The sequence below is a fragment of the Homarus americanus genome, unplaced genomic scaffold (assembly GCF_018991925.1).
Source record: "Homarus americanus isolate GMGI-L3 unplaced genomic scaffold, GMGI_Hamer_2.0 scaffold49667, whole genome shotgun sequence".
Classification (NCBI taxonomy): domain Eukaryota; kingdom Metazoa; phylum Arthropoda; class Malacostraca; order Decapoda; family Nephropidae; genus Homarus; species Homarus americanus.
In genome coordinates this window covers 4,682,607-4,706,595 of record NW_024738608.1, presented here as the reverse complement: position 1 = coordinate 4,706,595, position 23,989 = coordinate 4,682,607, and the positions used below count along the sequence as shown (strand labels likewise).

Sequence of the window (23,989 nt, the reverse complement as noted above, 5' to 3'; positions counted from 1 at the left end):
GTCATCGTCATTGTCGCGGGAAAGGAAGGACTTCATCTTCTCTGCACACTCCATGGCACCCTTAATATCACTATGACTTAAATTGTGTTCTTCGGAGAATGACGCACCTTCTTCCTCCTCTTCACTGACGTGTTCTTCTTCCAACATCTCGTCGACAGTCACTTCAGGATCTCTGATCACCTCCAGGATGTCGTCGTTGGTGGTCTCGGAGAAGCCTGGAACTGTAACAGTCTGCGCAGCTTCTCTGGCAAGGTCCACTGCTAATGCAACATTCTGAACCTCACCAGTCACAGATTGACTCCTCCTCTCAACTGGTATTCCATGCAACACATGTCTCCATGCGTGACGAATTGTAGCAATAGACAGCTGATCCCATGACTCCACCAAGAAGTCCACAGCTTTCTTGATGTTAAATACTCTCCAGAATTGTTTGAAGAGTATTTTTTGCTGTTCCAACTGTTGATCCTCATCTTCTTCGCTCTTGCTATCGGTGGTGGTGTCACTCAGGTTACGCAACTCTTCCCTGGTGTTGGTGTAGTCGTTCAGGAGCTGGAATTTTTTGGTTGAGAATGCAGCTTTCACATTGCAAATCAACTCCTGGTCCATGGGCTGGATTAATGACGTAGTGTTGGGAGGAAGGAAGACCACTTTTACATTGGGGTGACGATCTAACAGTAGGGGCGAGTGTCCTGGTGCGTTGTCCAGCAGCAACAAAATATTGAATGGCACATTCTGTCGCTCACAGAATTTTTTTACATCGGGAACAAAACAGTCATCAAACCAGGAGAGGGACAGTGTAGAGAACATCCACGCCTTACGTGCGGTCAGCCAGTGGACATTTAGCTTGGTCATGTCCATGGTTTTGTAGGCGTGCGGCTTGCGTGCTGTGTGGATCACCGATAACTTGAGCTTACAGGTACCGGAGGCATTGGTGGTAAACAGGACGGTGATGCGTTCCTTCTGCATTTTCCGGCCCCGAATCCTGCTGGCATTCTTCACAACGAAGGACTTGGAAGGTAGCTTTTTCCAGAAAAGACCAGATTCGTCCATGTTAAACACCTGGTCGTCACTGTACTGTCCTTCCTCCATAATCTCACGTAAAAACGGAGGAAATTCCCGAGCCGCAGCACGATCAGCACTCGCTTCTTCACCACCAATGTTTATATTGGTGATCTTGTTCCGGATCTTAAACCTCTGTAACCACCCAGAGGAAGCATTAAAGGGTTTGGGCTCTGAAGTTCCCATCTTTCGTGCCACTGCCATGTACAGTTCACGTGCGTAGTCCTTAACAGAGCGCGTGTCGACCGCCATGTTCCGTCGCGCCTGACGCACCAAGTACCTCACAAGTAATTTTTCTGTCTTGAGAAGCACCTGGTTGTGAAAATACTTGATCATAGAAGCACCTGTAGACTTTGTGATCTTCATGTGCTCCTTTATCTTGGCTGAATCCTTCTTTATAGTCCGGATCGTAGATTCGTTCACACCATGCTGGCGCGCCAAATCAACCTGCCTTGTTCCTTTCTCCAACTCTTGGATGATGGTATACTTCACCTCGTAGCTTAAGGAACGTCGTGTCTTCTTTGGTTTAGTGCCGCTGGGTCCAGGTAAGGAAAGGTTTCTCTCTGGGGGTGGTGGTCCGGCGGAAGCCATTTTACGGAACAATGGATGCGCGTTTACACGGAGTGGCCTTGAGGGATGAAACTGCCGCGGCTAGGTCAAGCGTCGTCTTTCCTCCCTCCCTCCCTCCCCCGGGTGGACACGTCATAATACTTTAAGCCAATTACAGCTAGCAGCAGAGGGGGGTAGGGATGCATGGCCAATCACAGGTCTGATACGTCATATGACGTCAGTGATAACGCAACAAAGACACACACTGCGCAACCTTACTGCGCCGCTTGCCCAAGCGGAGGGAGGAGGAGGGAGAGGCAGGCGGGCGGGTGGCGGGTGGGGCGAATCTAAAAATAGCGTCGCGCCGGACACTCTCCGCGTAATGGGGTTCACGTACTGCGTAATGTGAGCACGTGAGGTTCTGGCAAGGCACCGCGTAAACGTGGAAACGCGGAATGCGGGACCGCGTAAAGTGAGGGTTAACTGTATATACCTGTGTCATGGACCTAACAGAGGACACACTGCTACAGGTGCACCAAGTAAGATTTATTAAACAGCCACACAGAGATTTTGGGTATGATAATTCAGAATCTAATGTTAAAAGACAAGAAAAGTTTTGTAATTTCCTTAATTTAATAAAATGAAATGATTAGAATTTATTTGGGGGATAAACTGGAAGTAGGAATGGCTTGTAAACTTCAATTTAAGTTTTCCAAGTACTGATTATCAGGTGAATTTCATTATTTTATTTGAAATTTGATGTTGTCTGGAGTGTAACAGAGGTCACTTTAGTTGAAACCATATTTGACACCTCCAGGAAAATGATGACAAATTACTGTAGAGTCAGTAAGTGAAGAATACATAAGACTAGCTGGTTCCTTTACTGATAGATAAACAGACAACAGTATTGCACTACCAGACACCCTGTATTGATTAAATGCGAGCAAAGGACGAGTTCACATACTGAAATGAAGCAGTACGACATGCAAGATACATCTCCTTTACTGATAACAAAGTTCAGGACACTTTTGAGCCCATATCACTGATAACACCTAATCATATTCATGCTCCCAAGTTACAAGATCACTTTAAATACAAATGTGGACCTAACATTTTGTGCTCTTAACAAAATTTTAGGGTATAAAGGTACAGTCATCCTCAAATTCATTACAGGTACTTAATGTTTGGTAAAGTCTGACAACTTGTTTAGATCCTATGTAGACTGATATATTACTTTAAAAACAGTTACTTAGTGATTGATGTTTGTACATGTTGAGGATTGGCTTAAACAGATACAGTATTCCATTGCAATATGGTGATTCAGGTAAGTACAAGTTGGTGATGGTGTTTAATGTTAATGTATGGGTGAGTAGTAATAAGAATGTCTGATTGATCTTCATAGCTAGCTTGTGTGTGACAATAAGAGTACTGTACTATACCGGTAATTTATTTTTAATTGAAAACTCACAAAGGACAACTCACTCATTAGAAGACAAGGTTAAGTTCAACTTATGCAACAAAATAATTTCATTAAGACCCCAGTAAAGTATGGGTACCAGAATTACAGTACAATACTATCTGTTACCAGGTAGGTCCTTGACAGTAGAACAGTTAAGGCGGTAGTATTGAAAGTACTGTACTGTATTATATGTGGGGGTGTTACAAAGGTTGCAGGGAGAGTACAATAACTTCTTTGAAGTAAGGGTTGTGAACTCTTGGGATAATCTGCCAGAGAATGTTATGATGGCCCAACAGAAAATTTTCACCAACTTAACTTAACCCAAACCTAACTGTAAATTATTGTGTCAATTGTGTTTTTTTGTAAGGCTAAGCTAAGCTAACCTCCCAACCCTAACTTAAACATCAATCTCTGTGTTAGGTGTCTATTCTTTAATGTAAATCATAACCTAACCTAATCTAACAATCGATGGCTGTGGCAGACATATGCTTGGTATTGTTGGTGGGGTGGGTCAACACTTCTAATGGCAGTATACCCACATGCAGACTTTGAAATTTATGAATTAAATAAAAATGTTACTCAGCCAGAAAATCACACATCTGTAAACTGAGCAAATGCCATATACTGTACTATACTGACCACCTGAGTGCAATATGTACACAACAACATAGGTGCATGATAATTAGCCCTAACAAGTACAGTACACTAGGGGCAGGGAAAAAACACTTTTATTTGAGTTGCAGGCTGCACTTTTCAGGCATCGTTTGTATGGCTGTAACAAACACCTGTGCAAAATTTCATGCCATTTCATGCATACTTATCCTGCCGCATCGCGAACGACTTTTTGTCAACTTGTGTATACCAAAAATTAGGTGTCATTTAATGTTTTCCAGGATAATGATAAATTTTACATGGGTGACATCGATTTAATTCACATGTTATTTTACAGGTACACCGTATAGAAAATCATTACAAGTTCATATTGAAATTCTTTTTTGTGCGGAACCTTGGCATCATTTTCCTAGACAATAATCTTTGCCTAATATATCCATCTCTCGATTCGTATCCCGTCACTTCAGTGCAAGCTTCAGTCATCACTTTTATGCCTCTCTCGACCGCCTGAGTGCTGTTTGGCCACTTGGGCACCACTAATGGTGTCTCAAGAATGTCATTAACCTGTAGATTTGACAGAGAAGCAATGTAAGGAGGCTCAGTCTTGAGTTCATTCCTCCAGTTAATCATGGAATGATAGTTTTTTGCTTGCCACTTTAGTTTCGGAGTCACCACCTTTCTCATGTTGACTACAGGAGGCACATCCTCATTCCCATCTCCATCTTTACCCTCCTCATCAGTATAGTTTAACAAATTCTCGTCAACAGCAGCATCTGAATCTTCCTCCTCCTCTTCAGATCTGCCAGTGCATTCTTCCTTTTGCTGATTCTCCTCTCTAATTTTTCTTATCATTGAGACAGCTTTTTCTCTAACAGTCATGTCCTCATCTGCACACATACCAAGAAGAAGTTGATCTGTGTGGGCGAAGTATGCATTTCTCTGGACAGCCTTCTTCACTATCGTCTCCTCCTCACTATTCAGGTGTTTCATATATAGCAGGGACTGGAATACGTTCCTTGAGCCGTGTGTTACGTAAGGGTGTATCTTGATGTAAAACCACATTGGAGCACTGAACTTTATTATTGTAATGACAATTCTTTTCAACTCATGGCTGGGTCTTGATGTTGCTACATACAGCCTGAGGATTCTACTCCATAAGGTGTTCCACCTTGACACACAGGGAGGACCTGGCTCAATAGCAGCCAAGTCATCTTCAACAACACCTGTGATAACTCCTTTACAAATCCTATACAGGTATTTCTGATCCCAGGACAGATCTTTCTCCACTTCATCATTAAACACAGGGAAATCAGGGAAACTGACTGGCTGGAAGGCGACAACTGGAAGCTCAGACAAAGACTCCTTGATCTGCTTTCCAATGGGACCACGCCAATGCTCAGGACCACTTGGTTTACCATCATAGTGATAAAAAATTGCGCGGAAAGGCAGCTCATTTCCGTGAAGCTGACATATGAAATAATGGAGCGGGTGACCAAGTAACATTTCAAGATGATGAATGACTCCATTTTCTGATCCTACATTTACATTGGTTCCATCACAACCAATACACACAATGGGCTGCTGGGTTAGATTTTTCTCCACCAGAAACTCGTGAATAGTTTTGGCAATCTGCTTTCCGTGTCCAGTCTTGGGAGTCACATGTGTGAGATATTCATTGCCAGGCTCAACCATGATGACATAATGATCTTTCACCATCATCCTCGAACTCCATTTCTCGGTCTTTCTCATTCTTTATCATCACACGAGTGGCGGTCTTCTTACCATCAAAATAGAGTGACGTCAAATTATCTAAACTAGCCATCTCAATTTCTTGCCTCTTAAATCGGTATTTTTGTCTCGCATCCCGCAGCTTATGTGGTCCAATAACCTGACTCTTGTCTGCTTAACGGTAACTATTTCAATAATTTCAAGTGCGCCAACTTACCCAGGTCTCCCCTACATTACAGTACAGTAACACAACATTGAGAAATGAAATGAGAAAAGGCTGATAATCAATATAGACATAGCTCCATACTCATCTGCAACAAGACAACTTAAATGAAATAAGAGATATGAAAAAAAAGTTGATAAACACTGAACAGAATATTGCACCGCCACAGCGGCTGTTTGGCTAGTACTGTAGGTAAATTTAAAAATTTCAGTAGAAAATGCGGCAGACTAAACCTCGACATATCAGCTTCAAATTTGGCATGGAGTCTTAGATATGTATAAGGAACAATGCCTGAAGAGTGCAGCTTTGAGCAAAATTTCACTTCCCCCTACAGTACACTATCACAAAAAGGTATCTGCCAGGATGAGTCTGCTGACTTCCATAATGCTACATGCAACTTGTGATATCCCGGGAGAGTTGGTATGCATGGCTGTGTGGCATTTGATCCTACTACATTTGGTAACCGAACTTCACATTAATTATGTCGAAATAAATGCACATTGCATTACTTACGTGAAACTCTACAGGGCAGGAAAGTGTATATCCCAATGTCTATTATCCTTGGTCTCATAATGTTTCACACACAATTATATCATAGACTCCCAATCGATTGGGAATTACAGAACTCTGCTGTGTACAGTACTGTACATACTGTATGGTACTTTCACACTTACAGTACAGTATAGTATACATAACTGCACTGACTTTACATCTTAACACCGCTTTAATGGTATTCTTGGCCGATTATATGCTGGTACAGTAATATACAGTACTGCACAACACGGATCACATACGAAAACAGCGGTGAGCGAGCGAACAAGCTTGTACAGTGGCAAAGGACAATGAACTAAGAGTGTCATGATGCAAGAGTTTGAGGAGATATACTGCATGATGCATCAGCCAATCATAGGCATCCCATGCAGTCACATGGCAGTTGTGGCCAATTGTAGCTCATGAGCACTCTGAGCTTACCCACTCATGCATCCGGCATGCATCCCCACGTAGGAAACATGATGCAAAATTCGGAAATTCGCTCCCATGCCCAGAATGAAGAGATTTATCCCAAAATGCTAAAACAAAAAATTCTGGCTATTGGCGAGTTTCGGGGATCAAGGATTTCAGCTAAAGGAGAAATTACTACCTTTATAGCCAATTTTTGTTTCAGAATGATGCTCAAGGACACCAGATTAAGAAGGGTGTCCATCTGTGGTGGAAGAGTGTTGCTGATGATGATGATGATGATGGGTGGTGGACGGGCCCAACTGGTGGTGGAACCTAACTCCCCTTACTGCACCCAGCGCCCAACCTTCCTAACCTGCGACTTCAAAGGAGCACAGAAGGTGTGGTCAGGATGATCCATTAATTTTCAGCATTCTTTGAGGTACAGTGTTAAATCCTTAGCAAAGTCAAGGTACAGTATACAATAGTTGTGTCCTATTATCATGAGTTAGGCAGGTTTGTGAACCAATTTCATGTTTCTGGGGTCTGGCATTTTTTTTTGTCATTGGGGAACCGAACCCTATTTTTCCCGTATGTTCTGTTTTTCGAGATACATAAATTCACTTAATGATTGCTTTTTTAATGAACCTAACCCATTCACATAATGAGGGATATCTGTACAGTAATCTGTTTTGTCACTCAATTACCCCCAGGTAGTAATACTTGAAGAGATGGCTGGAAGACTACCCGACAGGGTGTTTGTGCACAATGTCCAGGACCTTGTGGTGGAGAGAAATATATGTGTTCATTTAGCCATCTACAATGCAGCCAACATCTCCTTCAGCAGCACCAGCACCTGCAGCCACCAGGACTATCTCTCCCTTAAACTTGTGGACTCCACAACCAATCTAGTGCCCAGCTACATCACCCATCTTGACATGAAGGGGTCATCAGCCCAGGAGGTTGTATGTCACAATGATCTGCAGTTCTTCACTGTCATTAACTCAGATTTAGGATTACTAGATATTCTTCAACCTGTGAGGAACATTACTGTTAAGCTTGAGGATTCAAAGATTGATGTTTTAGCAAAATTGATATTGGAAAGTAAATCACAGTTATTCATAGTCAATGTAACTATAAATACTTTGGGTCAGAACAGTGTGCATGTACTTGAAGCTTCTGTAAATATATGGGCGAGTAATATTAAATCCTCACGTAACCAAGCAATAACACTTGGTCCAAAATCCACTTTATCCATAAGAGACGTGGACGGTAAAGTAACATTTGCTGGACCACCACAGGATGTCGATGACAAAGGAACACTCAACACACCAGAGAATATGGACGATAAAGAAAGATTAGATGCATTACAAGATGAATCTGGCATCTCCACTTCCCCTAAGTTTGACCACAAGTCTCAGAATCCAAGAAGGTCCCCAAAACACCCATCAAACAGTTACACACCAGCTCACCGCTGCATCAACTCTTCCCCTTTGATTTGGCTTCTGCCCACACTGTTGGCCACAGTAGAGGCTTTTATCATCATTGCAAATTGTACAAACTGGTTCCCAGCTCTTAAGAGTAGACAAATTCGACGTGGCGTAGAGGAAGGAGGTCGTAGCATTGGTAATAGTCAGGATGGAGGGGCAAGCCATGCCGACCCTACTTGGTACTACAGCAGAGAAACCTTAGTTCCCTCACACACAAATATGAGGCAAAGGGTAAACAACAAAGATGCTTAAGGTCAGCATGAATGGTCTTGTGTTTATTAACCCAATGTTTTGATTGATACTTTGACAAAACTATTGGACATCACCATGAACAGCACATATACAATATTTAAGTACCCTGTATACAGTACAGTACATGATTTTATATAATGTTCAGTAATATTTTGAAGAGAAATAAACCTTTGAAATATTGAAACTAATATGGCGTAAATCCATTCCAAAATAGTAAATATTTTGAAGCTGGAGGTCCCTTCACTCTATCCTTAGTAATGTAGTTAGTGTTCCTTTTCAGTCCATATCCTTAGGTAAACATTTGTTTAAATTTAATTTTATTAACCTTTGTTAATCTGATATCAATGTTTTCTCACTGATTTATCCTTTAGTAACTTGTTACCTTTTTCATAACTCATAATTCCTCATTAACTAATGTTATGTTTTGTAATGTTAACTTTGGGGAGATAGGATACAAAAACAAAATCAAATTTTGAATCAGCACTTATAATTGTATTGTATATACTGTACATAATTTACAATGTCTTTTTAGTTACTAAAGATAAATATTAAATACAGTAATTAGTTTACCTGAGCATATCTGAGCAATTTCACATGTGGAAAACACAACATAGTGGCAGGTTACAAACATACAGCATGTCCCCCGACTGTGGAGTGGTCTACCATGCCATATACAGGTTTACTGACCAGAATCCCTATTCAAGTTTACATAATAATAAAAAACTGGATAGTATCTCTGTCTTTCATGATTATGTTGCATTTTCTCTTTGCCATTATGTGGAAATGCTCTGGTCCTATGAGTAACAGTGCTAAGAGGAAACACAATTCTTTTTCCATAAAAAAAAAAGAAATTTGTTAAAAAACTTGAAGACTACATTATGAGGTCAGTGCCTTCCATAATCTATGATTTGTCTTAAAGGAACAGAAAGAACATGTAATGAAATTCTCTCTTGACAAGAGATGTCCAAAAAGAAATGTTTACTGGTAAATGTAAGACATTACATAACTGTCAGAGTGATGATACTGACAGAGTATTGGTGGAATGTGAAGTACAGCAACCAACAATCTTCCACGAACAAATGAAAATCATTGTTGACTGTGATTACTCTTCTGGCTGGCTGTACTGTATAAACTAATGAGAGAGACACGGTACCAGTATTAAGTTTCTGTATAGAGTACACAGTAATATGTTTGTCTATAGGGTATTTGGAAGCAGAAAGGTCTAGAGGTGTAACAGATTATGAGTCCCCAAATCTGTAAAATCCCCAGATCTGGTTTGGTTTCAGTCCCAAAGTTTCCAGATTCTGGGCATGAACCTGTATACTGCTCTTAAAAATGCTAATGTCTTAATCAGTTCCTCAACCACATTATGTGGAAATGACACTTTCCTTCAATTTTACTGGAGAGAAGACCAAGACCTCCTCACTACACTGGAGGATGCAGTTATCCTAAAAAAAAAAAAAGGGGGGGGCTAACAAGTCACTGATGCACTCAAGCCATTTACAAACTACTCTATAGATAAAACCATAAATTCACATGAATGCTGGACACACTGTACATTGCTGCCATCCTAGTGTCTGTACAAGTCCTCCAGTACCTTGATGACACACACACATAACCTCTCTTGTCTTCTTGTAATGTTAGATTTGCATTATTTTGCTTTGTTGTACAGAAAGGTCCGACATGAGATAATCACTGATTGGACATGGACATCTTAGCACCAACAAATTATAAAGATGAATAAAGGTCTCTTTTGAATGGACATAAGAAACATTCATCTGGACCTGCAACTCCTTGTTACCAAAATGATCAGAGATATCCACATACCAGCTGAAGACACTATGCAAGATTCCAACAGTGACCTTCTTGACAAACCAGAGCACACAGTTCTGTCCATGAAATTACAGCCATTTTAAAGTGAATTACAAACAAAAATTTTGTCTGTGTACTGACGTTGGGACTCAAAAATACATAATTTGACAAAATTTGGGTACGACTGAGGCAGGTCGTAAGTGCGGGTAGTCAAAAGTCAGGGAGGAGCTGTACTGTATATCATAATGTAGTATACTTTAGCCTGTGACTTGACTATCCAACTTACTCAAGTATCCATCACTGCCAGCATAAACAACAACATCCAACTGTAGTAAGATGTGGAGATCATATATTTACCGAGAACTCAAACTGAGTGAGAACGAACTGGTAGAAGAGCCTCCAGGTCACTAAATCAATATACAGTACTACGGGTAAATTATTTTACTATATTTTCTTTGCCTTCTCTATCCCACTAGTCTTCTTCCCATTTTTCTTTTAATGTATTGGTCCACCTTTCATCCCACTATGTAATTAGTCTCCCTCTACACAAAGCACTTGCTATAGTGTCTCTGTACACCCTCTTTGCCCTCTCTTCTGAAACTCTTCATATGTTCATACTATCTCAGTTAACCAACAGTAACTTCATCCATTCCATCCCCCACAATTTACACTCTTGACCTACAGTACTATTCCTAACACCAATAATTTCTACCATGTATATTCCATTAACTCAAGTTGTAACTTTCAGGTAACTCGTCTCTGCAGCAAGAATTTTTTTAGCAATCTACTATATTCTGAGCCCATGTTCCATTGCTATTAGTGCAGGAACGAAATATTACACAGTCTCTCAATTCCTTTTTCACCTCCAAGCTAACATTCAATCCTCTGTTGCTACTTAAATGTTCCCCAATCAGCTGCTCATATATCATTCCCCCTGCCCTCAGCTGCCTTACTTGGTCATTATTAACACCTCTCAGACATAGAGAGAGGATACCTATTCAAAATATGAATTTAAAGTTCAGTTTTCTGTTTTAAATTAATAAATAATAAAAGGAACAAGTGTAAATAAAAAATAAAAAAATAACTGGCAACTAGTGTGTATAGGTAGTTCTGCTATAACGCGATAATTGTGTTCTTGTAAAATATCGTTATAGAAAATCGCGTAATAGAAATAACAGGGCTTATGGAGAAAATAGGGTTAGGTGCAGATTACTCGAAATCGAAAAAATTTAGTAGTTCGCCAAACACAAAGGATAGCACAGTCTAAATAAATGTTACATTCATATCTAATAATGAAATCATACAGTAAATGTAATACTTTACCTTGAAAAAATATGAATGTAACTTGATGGGGGAGAAGGGTGATTTGAGGTTGATAACATCGAGCTTCTCTTCAAGTGTTATATCCTTTCTTTTACGATCATCACCGGGAATTCTATCACCAGAACGCTTCTTGGAGATATTCTTCTTTACCATATTCACAGTTAATACCACAAAATTGGAGAAATAGTAAGCAAAAATCGCGTTATAGCAAACAAGCGTTCGCGTTATACAAATATCGTTCCTAATTCATAAATAGCGTTAGAACAAATTCGCGTTATCAAAACACGCGTTATAGCAGAACTCACTGTAGTGTGTAGTTTATCAATCAAGATATTAAATTTAAATGAAATTTGTTAGACAAATTTTCACGCCTAACACTCTATGGTCGTTAATCCAAATTCTCGTTTCACTGGACCTTAATTACTCCTGCTCTGTACCCAATATCTAAATGTGTTGCTTACCTCACAGCATCACTGTGAATTAAAGAAAAAATAAACAAATTAGAAGTCTGAAACGCGGCCCTTGCGCTCCCAGTCTCCATAGCGTGTTGGTTCAGGCCCTTTAGGTCCCCCAACTTCACCAGTAGCAGGGTTAACATTGTCTGGAAATGGTTGTAGAGGCTCCTTCTCCTGGTATGGGTGATGTCCCTCCTCTATCTCTTGACCGTCTAGTTTACCTGTGTACATGAAAAAGAAAAAAATTGTATAAAGGTAACATTATATAATATTTTTTTATTACAATTATATTATACACAATTTCTGCTATATACAGTACTGGCTATGTCTGTGTCCTCTCTAAAGAACCACCACATAACCCCCTCCTCCTATTTAGTATTATTACCTATATTTATACACTGATGGGTTTTATAAAGGGAATCTTAACTACTATGTTCAATTTATGAAAAATTTATTTACAAAAGGTTTTCCAGAAATAGAACCCTTTTCAAAATTGGGGTCTGCCAGTAGTTATCATTAAATTTAATGTTTTTCTTTACAGAAAACATCAAATCAAATTTTTTGCCTAATTTTTATCACTTGCCTTGAAGACTGCAGAATGTACTGTTGACCAAGACATAAATTAGTGAATGGTAAACTTATTAAAACTCCAAAAATCATTGTACAGTACAGTACTGTTTTAAAACTCACCAATGGGTGTCTTAGCTTTCTTGGGTTCATTTCCACCTGAGGCATCACCGCCACTAGATGGTGTGGATGAGGACATTCTAAGAGACCCTGGAGCCAACACACCTAAGAATAAATGGAAAGATGAATCCTCTATACTGTATAAATCTTAAGGTAAACTATTTTCATATACTTCAATGGAGAAATATTTTCCCCTTGCAATATTTAGTATAAACACTATAAACAGAACAAAATTATGGGGGTTGATATGGGTTATTCTTGAAGGAGAGAACAACTTTTTCAGTTCTCGATAATTGCTAGTTTATATATGCAAGAATGGTTAAGTATTGCTGTACATTTCACTAAAGATGTAAAAATCTGAAATAACTACACAAGGTAAATTTTCAAAGACGAGAGTTACCGGTAGGTCTTTTCTTTCATTGGACATGATTTGGTATCATTCTGTGAGAGGAGACCGGGCTAACCACCTACCTAATGAAAAATTCCTAAAGAGGACAACTTACTGCACTTCTTATCTCAAAAATAACCAAAGTGAGGCTGAGGAATTAAATTTTTCAAAAAAAAAAAAAATTTCCCATAAATAAAAACGTTCTAAGCTACCTGAAGATGCCATCTTTGCATTTCAACTGTCTATGTTAAATGGAATGTTTCATAAATGATCTGGTAAGTAGGTTAGTTTTCTTCATTCTATTAACAACACTTTTAGATACAGTAGCAATGGGAAAGTAAATTTAGCAGGCAGAAGCAGCTGCTCCTCTGATGGAAAAAACATTAAAAATCATAAAGTGAAATAAAGCAAAACTTTTACCTTCAATAGAGAAATTTTGTCAAGCTACTGCTAAGGCCAGACCACTCTCGTCAAGTATTACATTCAGAAGTATTTATGGTGAATTTATAGTTTTACACCGGTCTTTCTTTCACTGTTATTAATATATATTTCATAGTGTTTTGACAATTCTTAGACATTTTTCTTCGATTATATTTCCACCAGAAATTAAGGATAACCGAGATATTAATTTTTCAATATTATTAGATTTGGTCAGTCACAAGTGTCACCATGATTTAATTACATCTCGCGGAAAAGGACTGACCCCCCTCACGCAGTGTTCCTTACCTCCATCTTCGCTTTTTAAGCGTCTACAGCGCATGTGCGGGGGGTGGTGTAGGAGTTTTCATTGACTATAGATATAGGAGATTTATTATTGGGTAAAAGCTTTTTGTCTTAGCCAATGAACAATGCGTTGGTGCGTCAGGAACGGAGATTTTAATTTTCGGTGCTAGATAAGGCTGAACAGGTGGAAGAGATGTGCCGACATTGTGATAGAGATTATTTTATGCGTCAATTGCTGAGTTTCATCAGAAATATAGTGAAGCGTATTTTTTATTTTATTTTTTTTTAAACACGATGTGTTTGTCCAAAGTGTAATAATCGGTGTACACTGCATGAAGAACACCACATTTAATGGTATCACCAGTTTTCTTCTGCCGCACAGTAAGAAACGGAAGAGGCGCAACCCCAGTTAGGTTAGGTTTTGTTGGTTAGTTGGTTGGGGGGGGGGGTCTCAAAAACGTTATTTCCGGTGGAAATGAATATCAAATTCGTTCGAAACTCATCAAAATACATGGAAAAAGCCTTCTTTAATATCAAAATAAAGACCGGTGTGATACTATAAATTGAGCGTATTTCCGAGGTAAGGTATGGAAAGGTCACTGGTAAATGTTCAGTCACTTAGCATTTGGTTGGTTGCTGGGAAGAGGGTTTTGTCAGGTGATGGAATACATTTACTGAACTCAATACAAAACTTGGAAAATTGCCAGAACAAAATTTATGAACACGAATTCCTCCACCTGGTTTTGGATATTTTTTAGCTAAGAAACAAGGGAACCAAAACAAGTTTCTTAATCATAATTTTTGGTAATAATGCTAGTTTCTGGGGTTTCCTACCGTTAGAGTATTACACATTATTTTCTAAGATTTATACTCTATTTTTCACTTGTCACCCCTAATAAATTAGTAGTATTCTGTAAATTATATCGGCGAACCTTAAAAAATTCCACCAAAATTACTTTGAGACTAGGAGTGTCCACCTCCTTAGGTTTTCTTCAACGACTACCTGTAAGTAACATAAAGCTTATACAATAATACAGTGTTATGAAAGACATCATCTTACCATTGATACACCTGAAAACAGATGCTCTCGGCAACATTTTGATAAAGTTTTTGTATATTTATTCTTTACACAATCAAGGACGGCAAGTCTTTCTATTAATATACTGAGCTGTATGCAGTTTCTTATTCCTCCAGCAGGTTTGTGATCTTAGTAACAACTATGACGAGACACAACAACACAACAGTTCTCGGTCTTATATTATTTCTTTCACAGAAAACGGATATTTTTATTTCATCGGTAATTATTGTAATTATGCGGTTTTTACTGAGGGTGCCCCGTAGGCCGTGAAGCTGGCGGTCTAGGTACTGTAATGCTATTTTTACCCGCCTGCAGCGATAAAATTCCCTTCCACCCAAAACACAATGCAAGGGCATTTTAGATAAAAAGTGCGTCATTCTTTTTCCAGTTGGCAATTCTAAATACAAATTTTATAAATGAGGCCAGGAATACAGGGGGAGCGAATACAGTAATTTTGCAATGGGGTTTACTGCAACCGTTGTTAAAGCTCAAAAGCAGCAATGATAATTACAGAACCTCGAGGTGCCCAACTGCAATTATGTCTGTACTGTCCAGTACAGTATATGACAAGATAGACAATGAAGGTGGACAGGGTATTTCGTGGATATAGATGGAATTTGAAGTGCTTTAAATAATCTAAACTAAACTAAGACAGTTCAGTTTGCCTGTGTACCAGACACATTTGGTCGCCAAGGGCCACACATACGGTACAATAAGTGTCGACTTAACAACCCCCTGGGACCACTGTGTACGTTGTGCCTCCGACATTCGTGGCTCATCAAAATATGAAATTAAATTTTCATTTATTTTTGTTCTTTATAAGTTGATTATATGATGTAGTTTTTGTATTTGACAATGAAATTGCTTGATAAATTAAAATAAGACCAAAAATTAATATTTATGTGTAAAATCTGGATTTTTTCTCATAAAAATATAGATTTTCAAGCATTTAAACATCAAATGCTCAATTGTTTAATATATAATTGTAATGAAAACATATATTTATTATATGCACATTAGATATACTTACATGCACATTATATGATACTATATGATTACATGCATATTATATATTATGATATATGATTACATGCATATTATATGATATATGCAAATTAGATAACTCTCTATCACATTTACTTCTCTCTACTTTGTATATATTGTTCAGCTAGGAGTGCCAAGAAAGTTACAACAAAAATAATTTATGTTGCAATTTGTTCCAACTCAAACCACAGATTGACTAGTCTAATACCCATATACAGGATGTCTCAGAAAAATGTACACACACACACTATTTTACAGATTGTCGTGGAGAGCTTGTGAATACTTGTATTACAACTGAAAACATTACCCTCTTTTGTTGATGTGTGAGATTTCCCACAAGCATTCATAAGATCTCCGTGAAAATCTGTAAAGCGTTTTGTATAATTTTTTTCTGAGACAGCCTGTATGTCCCACCCACAAATCTGCAAGTGGTCACCTCTCCGTACCTCACGGCCACACCTGGCAAGTGTTACCTGATCATTTCACAATATTTGGGTAAGGAAGCACCTGTGTCGGCTGGGGGGTTGTGTGAAAAGGAGTAATAGTAGGGGAAGGGGCAGTAATGGGACAGAGGGCAGTAGTGGGACAGGGGGCAGTAATGGGACAGAGGGCAGTAGTGGGACAGGGGGCAGTAATGGGACAGAGGGCAGTGATGGGACAGAGGGCAGTAGTGGGACAGGGGCGAGTAGTGGGACAGGGGCAGTAGTGGGACAGGGGGCAGTAGTGGGACGGGGGGCAGTAGTGGGACAGGGGCAGTAATGGGACAGGGGGCAGTAATGGGACAGAGGGCAGTAGTGGGACAGGGGGCAGTAGTGGGACAGGGGGCAGTAGTGGGACAGAGGGCAGTGGTGGGACAGAGGGCAGTAGTGGGACAGAGGGCAGTAGTGGGACAGGGGGCAGTAGTGGGACAGGGCAGTAGTGGGACAGGGGGCAGGAGGAAGATGGAGTAGTGGGGGATCGACAATGGGGAAGGGTAGTAGAGGGAAAAGGTTAATGTTGGAGATGTGTTGAAGCAATGTCGGAGATATGTTGGAGGGCTTTGGGGGTGCTTTGAAGAGGAGCTAAACTATATTGTATATTTCTTTATTTATTAACGTAACTTTGTTTAGAATTTACTACTATTTCTTGACAGGGATACATTTCCAAACAGTTATTACACACCAACGCCAATTCACTTCTAAATTTCCATACGACAGGTGTTTTGGGGAGGTATGCGAACACAAAAACATCGAGGATGACCCTGAAACGCACCTGTTATTACAGCTGCTGATGAAGGAACACTTGTGGAGTGTGGTCAGATCGGTTAGTACAGGTGGCGAGAGCTTTATAGCGTTGGGGGGTAGTGATGCCATATTAATCGGATAATACTATTATATAACACGAAATAACCACATTACAGGACAATATCGTACAGGCAGTCACTAAATTGCTCACAAAAATCAGAAAACCAAAGAGAATAAAAATACAATCTGTGAAGTTGTTTGGTAAAAAATAAGACAAATATTACAATACCCTGTACCTATATGCTGTTACAAGTGAAACATGTTTGGGGGTGGTGTGGTGGCCTGTGATACGGTGAAGACAGAGGACGAGCACCAAACAATACTGTATGTGTCACGCGAGGTTTGTTGTTAAGTGACGTTCGCAGCACACCGGGGGTCGGCAACACACCATTCTTATCCTTGAGAATAAACGATGGAATTCCTCTTCAACTAAGACATGAATTAAGCGAGAAATTCTCATAAACTCGTCAGTTTTCCTCCAACTTTACATGAAATTGTTCCCTAAACTCAAGAAGGATGTCAATCTGTTTTGGTTACGTCCAGTGTCTCTTGCAGTGAAAAGTAGATTAACTCTGGCCAATAATCTAGCAAGACGATATCGAGAAGAGGAAAATGGTGATTAACACAACCTTATGGTAAGTTTATGCCTTCCAGTTTCTGTAGTTCAGAATATTCTTACAAATACCAAAGGTTAAAACAAATTAAGTGGTAGAAAAGGAGTTATACTGGGATGCCATCAACAAGTCTCGCAACACCTGGGACCCTTCGTGATGCTTGACGTCAGTGTGTCAATATAATTCTAAACCATTTAACACATGAATATAAAAATGTATGAAGTTTATGTGAGGGAAAAATAAATGGCGGAAGAAAGGCGTATTATCTGTATCAGACAAGTATATAAATGTGTTACTTGGGAGAGGCAGAAACAAGACGGGGGATGGAAAAAGTGAACCCGGGCAATTTTTTCGGGATGTCACGAGTCATCAACATGGGGTGACATTACTGCAAGATCACAAAAATATCATGCAGGACGAATAATAATTGTAAAAAATACTTCTTCATATTGAGCGCAATAGATCTATAGTTCAGTCTATCAGCCCAACCTGTGGAATCGAGAACCGCATTGGGCTTCAAAATATCCCTAGATAAGGCTTATCAAGAACAATGAAGGGATCCTACACATGCCTATGATCCCCTTCCCTCGGCATGGCCACCTCTAGTTGGGTGGCCATTAGTTAGATATATACGATAAGGTTTAACAGCATTTAAACTTAAGAATAAAGAGCTGTATGACAGTATAAACGTTGAGAACCACTCGACTATAATAAACCCATACCCACCCCCGACCAGTTAAATTTCATACAAGACCAAAATAACTTACCTCCGAACAAAGTTGGAAGTTGCTGAACTTTTATCTGCAACCTTCTTCGTCGTCTTATTACAGTTCACATAAATGACTCTTGTTGCAGTTCACACAAATGACTCTTGTTGCAGTTCACACAAATGACTCTTGTTGCAGTTCACACAAATGACTTGTTGAAGTTCACACAAATGACTCTTGTTGCAGTTCACACAAACGACTTGTTGAAGTTCACACAAATGACTCTTGTTGAAGTTCACACAAATGACTCTTGTTGAAGTTCACACAAATGACTCTTGTTGAAGTTCACACAAATGACTCTTGTTGCAGTTCACACAAATGATTTTGAAGTTCACACAAATGACTCTTGTTGAAGTTCACACAAATGACTCTTGTTGCAGTTCACACAAATGACTCTTGTTGAAGTTCACAAATGACTCTTGTTGAAGTTCACACAAATGACTCTTGTTGCAGTTCACACAAATGACTTTTGTTATCCGAAGAAGTTTCTATTTGTTTTAAAAGCAAATCGAATTATATGTGATAGAGACAATGTTTTATGTAAGTAGAACAACTATAAAAATTAAGAGGTGGGGGGATGGCAAACAAGAGTCTCCCGCTTCCGAAAACACACACACCGCTCAGGTTTTGTTTCTTGTGTATATTTGGTACCGTACGTTACAGACTTACCTTACCTCCCAGCAGGCAGATCAGTGAAGAAAATAAATGACAGACATGCACTGGAGTACCATTGGGTGGGACCCTGGTAACTGACTGTTAAGAAACTCACGTGTTCGCACACGATGTAGAAAATAAGACTGATTTCATGTTAATAGTAATTGCTCATTTATTATTTCACAGGTCACGACTGCAAGTGGGGAACAAATATACATTAAATAACTGAAGGAAATTGAACCTAATCTGCGCAGAAGAAAAACATCAGGATATTCACCATAAAATAAAGCCAGCGATAACAACAACAAAAGTTTAGGATCATATGAAGATCTTCCCCCCCAAAGTATCCAACTGAAGATCCTCCCCCCAGGCTAGATCATATGAAGATCCCCCCCCCCAAGTAGGTTTGGGGGAGGTTAAATTAGGTTAGGGGTGGATCAGATGAGCTGTACGACTGGGCGATCATATAGATCCTCCCCAGGCTAGATCATATGAAAATCCTCCCCCCCAAGTAGGTTTGGGGGGGAGGATCTTCATATGATCCAAAAGTTACCCTTATCAGTACTTGTATGTGTACCGTATGGCCCCATACCATGTTTACCTATCAGTCCCTGGCCACCTCTTGTTCTCTTTTACTTATTATTGACGGAGAACGGAGGATACTTGATGAGTCAGTGTCATGGTGATGCTTGGCTTGGCTCAGTGATGTAATACCGTCATGCAGCAACAGCCAAGTCAACAGAGAACTTTGGCCGGTGGCCGTGTTGAATCGGCTGGTGTGCTGCTGGCCTGTATTACACACTAAACTGTGACCCAAAAAGTCTACAACCGTACCTGTGTGTGTGTGTGTGTACTCCTCCTTGTCCAGCTAACTCATAAATGTATCTTTCATATTCATCAACAACTACTCCCATGCAAAAGAAAGTCCATCTTTGACAACACTATCGCCAACATCAACTAGTAAAAACAATACATAAATAAATATAGTGTGCCCAGAGGTTGTGTGACCCATTTTAAAACAATAATAAACCCCAAAGTATTATAAATGTAACTCGCCGGATTTATTATACAAGACAAACAACTCGTGTTATCTTGTCATTGCAAAACTCACATGTGCACCTTGTTCTAGCTATAATATTTTATGAGGCTAAGTTTGAGAAAGGTTAAGACAATTCATGGACCTAGTGTTAATATTCTCTTGTCATGAATACGCACTTCGTGTTTTTTTTCTATTTACAGCGGCAATCACAGCTGCAGTTCAAAAACCAATCAGTTACAACCAACCACCCAGCCAGTCATCCTAGAAATACCAGTGTTTTATCAATCCAACACTGACGGAGTTAATCAACATAGGCAGGCGGGAAATAATCGAACTACAGAAGAGAAACATCACACGTTATGCCTACAGATTCCTAGTAAATCATACCAATATTTAGCCCTTCTAACACACAATATGTATTGGTCTTAGTTAATATTTAACATTACATCTCTTTCTCTCTGTATATAACACTTACCACAACACGTACCCTCTGATATTTGCTCTGCATTATGTATACATTCTTCACGAGTTTTAAAAGACCCATCTTGAAATATTTCCAGAAAAATGTACGAGTTGTTTTGGCACAATAATCATTTGACACATCTTTGCAGTAAAAACAATATCCAACGAACCAGAGTTGCCCCAATAACTACGCATAGGGGAAATTTAGAAGTAGGGAATGTGACAAGATAACGACTCTGAAAGTAAGAAGAAACGGCGTCTACTTGTATAATTTTGTTGTCTCGCAAGTGACGAAAACGTTAACTATATAATTCACCTTCACGCAACTAAATGGCGCGTATGCGGAGATCAAGTTAACACAACAGGTAATGGTGACAGTTATCGCCGACCCAAATTAAACGAACGTGTAATGTAAAGTCGATGCCAATGACAAAAAATAAAATAAAAATTAAAACATCACTTTGAACTTCCCCATTAGTAGTTTACGTCTCACGGATGAACACTAATCTCTAACACTGAAGGAATCATCAAGGAGAATAGGTGGATTTGAGTTATATGTATTCCTTATTCGCTTTTCAGCCATAAAATAGAATTCCACAAGCTTATTTAATTCATCAAGGTTAGTATCAGATATAACCTGTCAGACCCAAGCCAGCTGGTAAATACAGTACATTAACTTCATCTGAAAAAATAAATATATATGGGTTGCATTGAAAAAAAAATTTGCATGGCCCTTACCTTCATCTGAAATAAATTTTACATTTAGATTACACAGAAAAAAATGGGTACCGAATGTACATTACCATCACCTGAATGACATGGCTCCTTTACCAGGTTATAGGAAATGGTATTATAAGGAATTCTTTTACACTGCATATGGTATATTAATCATTCATACGGTATGATAAGGGTATACCTGCACTTAAGTACCCATCCCAAAATATAGGTTAGGTCAGGTATTTATTACTGGTCATCTGCCTTTAAAAATTGTACATCATTATAAGAACATAAAATTCTCTATTCACTTCCTTTTTATACTAATAATTATTAAAAGTGTATATATGGCAAGGTGGCAAAGGCTTTATAAAAGATCTGTCAGTTTTGGGTCAAGTACTTTTCAACTTGTGCTGTATCGTGCGTAAGGTTAACAAACAACTAACTAGGCTACACAGTCATTGTATACAAGAATGAAATTATACGGTTATACCATATCTTATCGTCTTACCTTGTGTTGTAGGAAATTGGCTAATTGCAGTGTTGGGATTGAACCTTCTTTATTCTTACTAGATGTATTGGTTGACCGAGTAGTTCACATTTAAAGTTTAAATCAGAAGCACTATACATAAGTTCAAAAAACACTACACTCGTACACATTATTGCCCAGTTAAGATTAATGAAATCTTGTCAACTGAGGTCAAACACGTTTTCTTTTCACCTCCTCATTCTTGGAAAACACTGCACGATCACTTACAATCCCACTCTAAACTATACAATCAGTTATTATGAAAATAAAAGAAACAATTTTAATGAACACTTTTTGCGTCAACTCTGATTTTCTGACGTTGCCCCACCAGTTGTCTTTCCAAGAGTGTTATTTACACCAGACGGACACGCTAGTTTCCATGTCAAGTCAAGATCAGTAGTAGGTGATGAGAATAGTTACATAAAATAAAATTTCAATGCAGGTAAAGCGGCTACTTTTAATTTCTTAATCATTACCTATTATTTTCTTAATAAATGCTTGAGAATCCATTTTTTATTGGTGTTAATATTCCAAAATACATATGATGTTTTCACTTGAAGAACGCGGAATCACTGGGGCGTTGGTTCTTTATGCGTGACAAGGCGCGCTCAGAAAAACATTTCTGAGAAAAATTTATGCAAAAAAGTTACGCTACAAATACTTGTATGAAGTCCGACAGCGAGTTCGTAGCCTTTAATCCGCCAGCCAATAATGAACGTCCATGTAAGCTTCTCTCAGCAGCTATGTGGCGTAATATTTGCATCTCGTGTGTTAACCTCTACTCTCCTCTATTGCATTTTGTGCTTAATATTCGTGAATAATGAGTTCCTCAGGTAATAATAATCAACCAATGGTGTCTTGGTATTCGCTGAAGCGTAGGATGAATGTGAAGAGCTGATTTGGTGTAACAGTATAGAGTAAAAGGAACAGGTGAAGTGTGCCGTACAGTATAGTTGCAGAACTAAACAACCTATTGCCCGTGTTGTGGTCTGCGTGTGCTTGTGGCTGCTTCAGTAATGTAAGCATGGACAAGATTAAGGTTATTCCCGACAAGATTTGTGCCGTAGGAGACTTCAACCCGCAAAATGCCTGTTTGTCGACTGTGAGGCAAGATTGGCGGGATCAACTCAAGAACTGGGAGGAAAGAAGAGCCGCTTTTCTGGTAAGTACAGTGTACTCACTGTCCTAATTCCTTAATATAATTGCAATTGATTTATCATCGAATATATTTACACTATCAAGAGCCAACGAGTTGTGTGTAAATCTTTGTTGCTCCTATTCGCTGTATATCTCAGTCATCATAAGATGGTTTAAGAAAATACCTTAAGGGCCCCCTATGGCCCTTGTATATATATATATATATATATATATATATATATATATATATATATATATATATATATATATATATATATGATAACAAAGGAAAGAAGAAAACACAGAAGTTCCCAAGCGCTTTCGTGTAATTCACATCTTCAGGGGTGAGTACAGTCTAAGGAGGAGTACAAAACAAGGTGTATATCAGCATATACCTGGATCACGAGCACCCACAGTGATTTACTTGTATATATATATATATATATATATATATATATATATATATATATATATATATATATATATATATATATATATATATATATATATATATATATATATATATATTATATATATATATATATATATATATATATATATATATATATATATATATATATATTTCATGATATTTCTGAAGTAACCAGGAAGATGAAAGCAGTAAGGAGGAAGAGACCTTACTGCTTACTGCCGCGGATGGGCATAAAACGTACGGGAAACTCAAGACGTGCTTGTGTGTGGTATATAAAAGGTGAGGAGACACTTACAATGCCCTACTATGTCATCTAGCGTCAATATAATGGTCCCTCACACACCATCATTAGCTTAATCACCAAGCCACCTCCCTCCCTCTCCACGTCCATCACTATCAACACACTAGCTTATACCTTTAAATGTTGTACAATATATATCACTCAGCGGTAACAAAGGGGACAAGGTGATGGTGGTAGTGAGAGGGAACTGACGACGCTTGTTATTGACTGGTACCACGCGCTAACAACTACTTCT

General features: G+C 38.9%; 2 protein-coding genes across 5 annotated transcripts; one reads left to right on the top strand and one right to left on the bottom strand.

The window, feature by feature from the left end:
* Positions 1-2,635: 2,635 nt before the first annotated feature.
* Positions 2,636-9,780, top strand: LOC121874145. Of its 4 annotated transcripts, none has more exons than XM_042378115.1 (3): positions 2,636-2,754; positions 6,796-6,970; positions 7,287-9,780. In XM_042378115.1, exon 3 carries the CDS (start codon positions 7,301-7,303, stop codon positions 8,309-8,311), a length of 1,011 nt encoding a protein of 336 aa, XP_042234049.1. In that variant the 5' UTR covers positions 2,636-2,754; positions 6,796-6,970; positions 7,287-7,300; the 3' UTR covers positions 8,312-9,780. The 4 variants fall into 4 exon arrangements, with proteins under 4 accessions (XP_042234049.1, XP_042234048.1, XP_042234047.1 ...); XM_042378114.1 differs by having other exon boundaries at positions 6,796-7,011; positions 7,283-9,780; XM_042378113.1 differs by having other exon boundaries at positions 2,636-2,781; positions 7,283-9,780.
* On the bottom strand, positions 8,779-14,963 carry LOC121874146 (succinate dehydrogenase assembly factor 4, mitochondrial-like). The gene is made up of 4 exons (XM_042378116.1): positions 14,760-14,963; positions 12,592-12,693; positions 11,908-12,122; positions 8,779-9,759 (listed from the first exon to the last, which is right to left on the bottom strand). The coding sequence occupies exons 1-3, from the start codon at positions 14,794-14,796 to the stop codon at positions 11,947-11,949; spliced, it is 315 nt and encodes a 104-aa protein (XP_042234050.1). The 5' UTR covers positions 14,797-14,963; the 3' UTR covers positions 8,779-9,759; positions 11,908-11,946.
* Between the last annotated feature and the right edge of the window lie 9,026 nt (positions 14,964-23,989).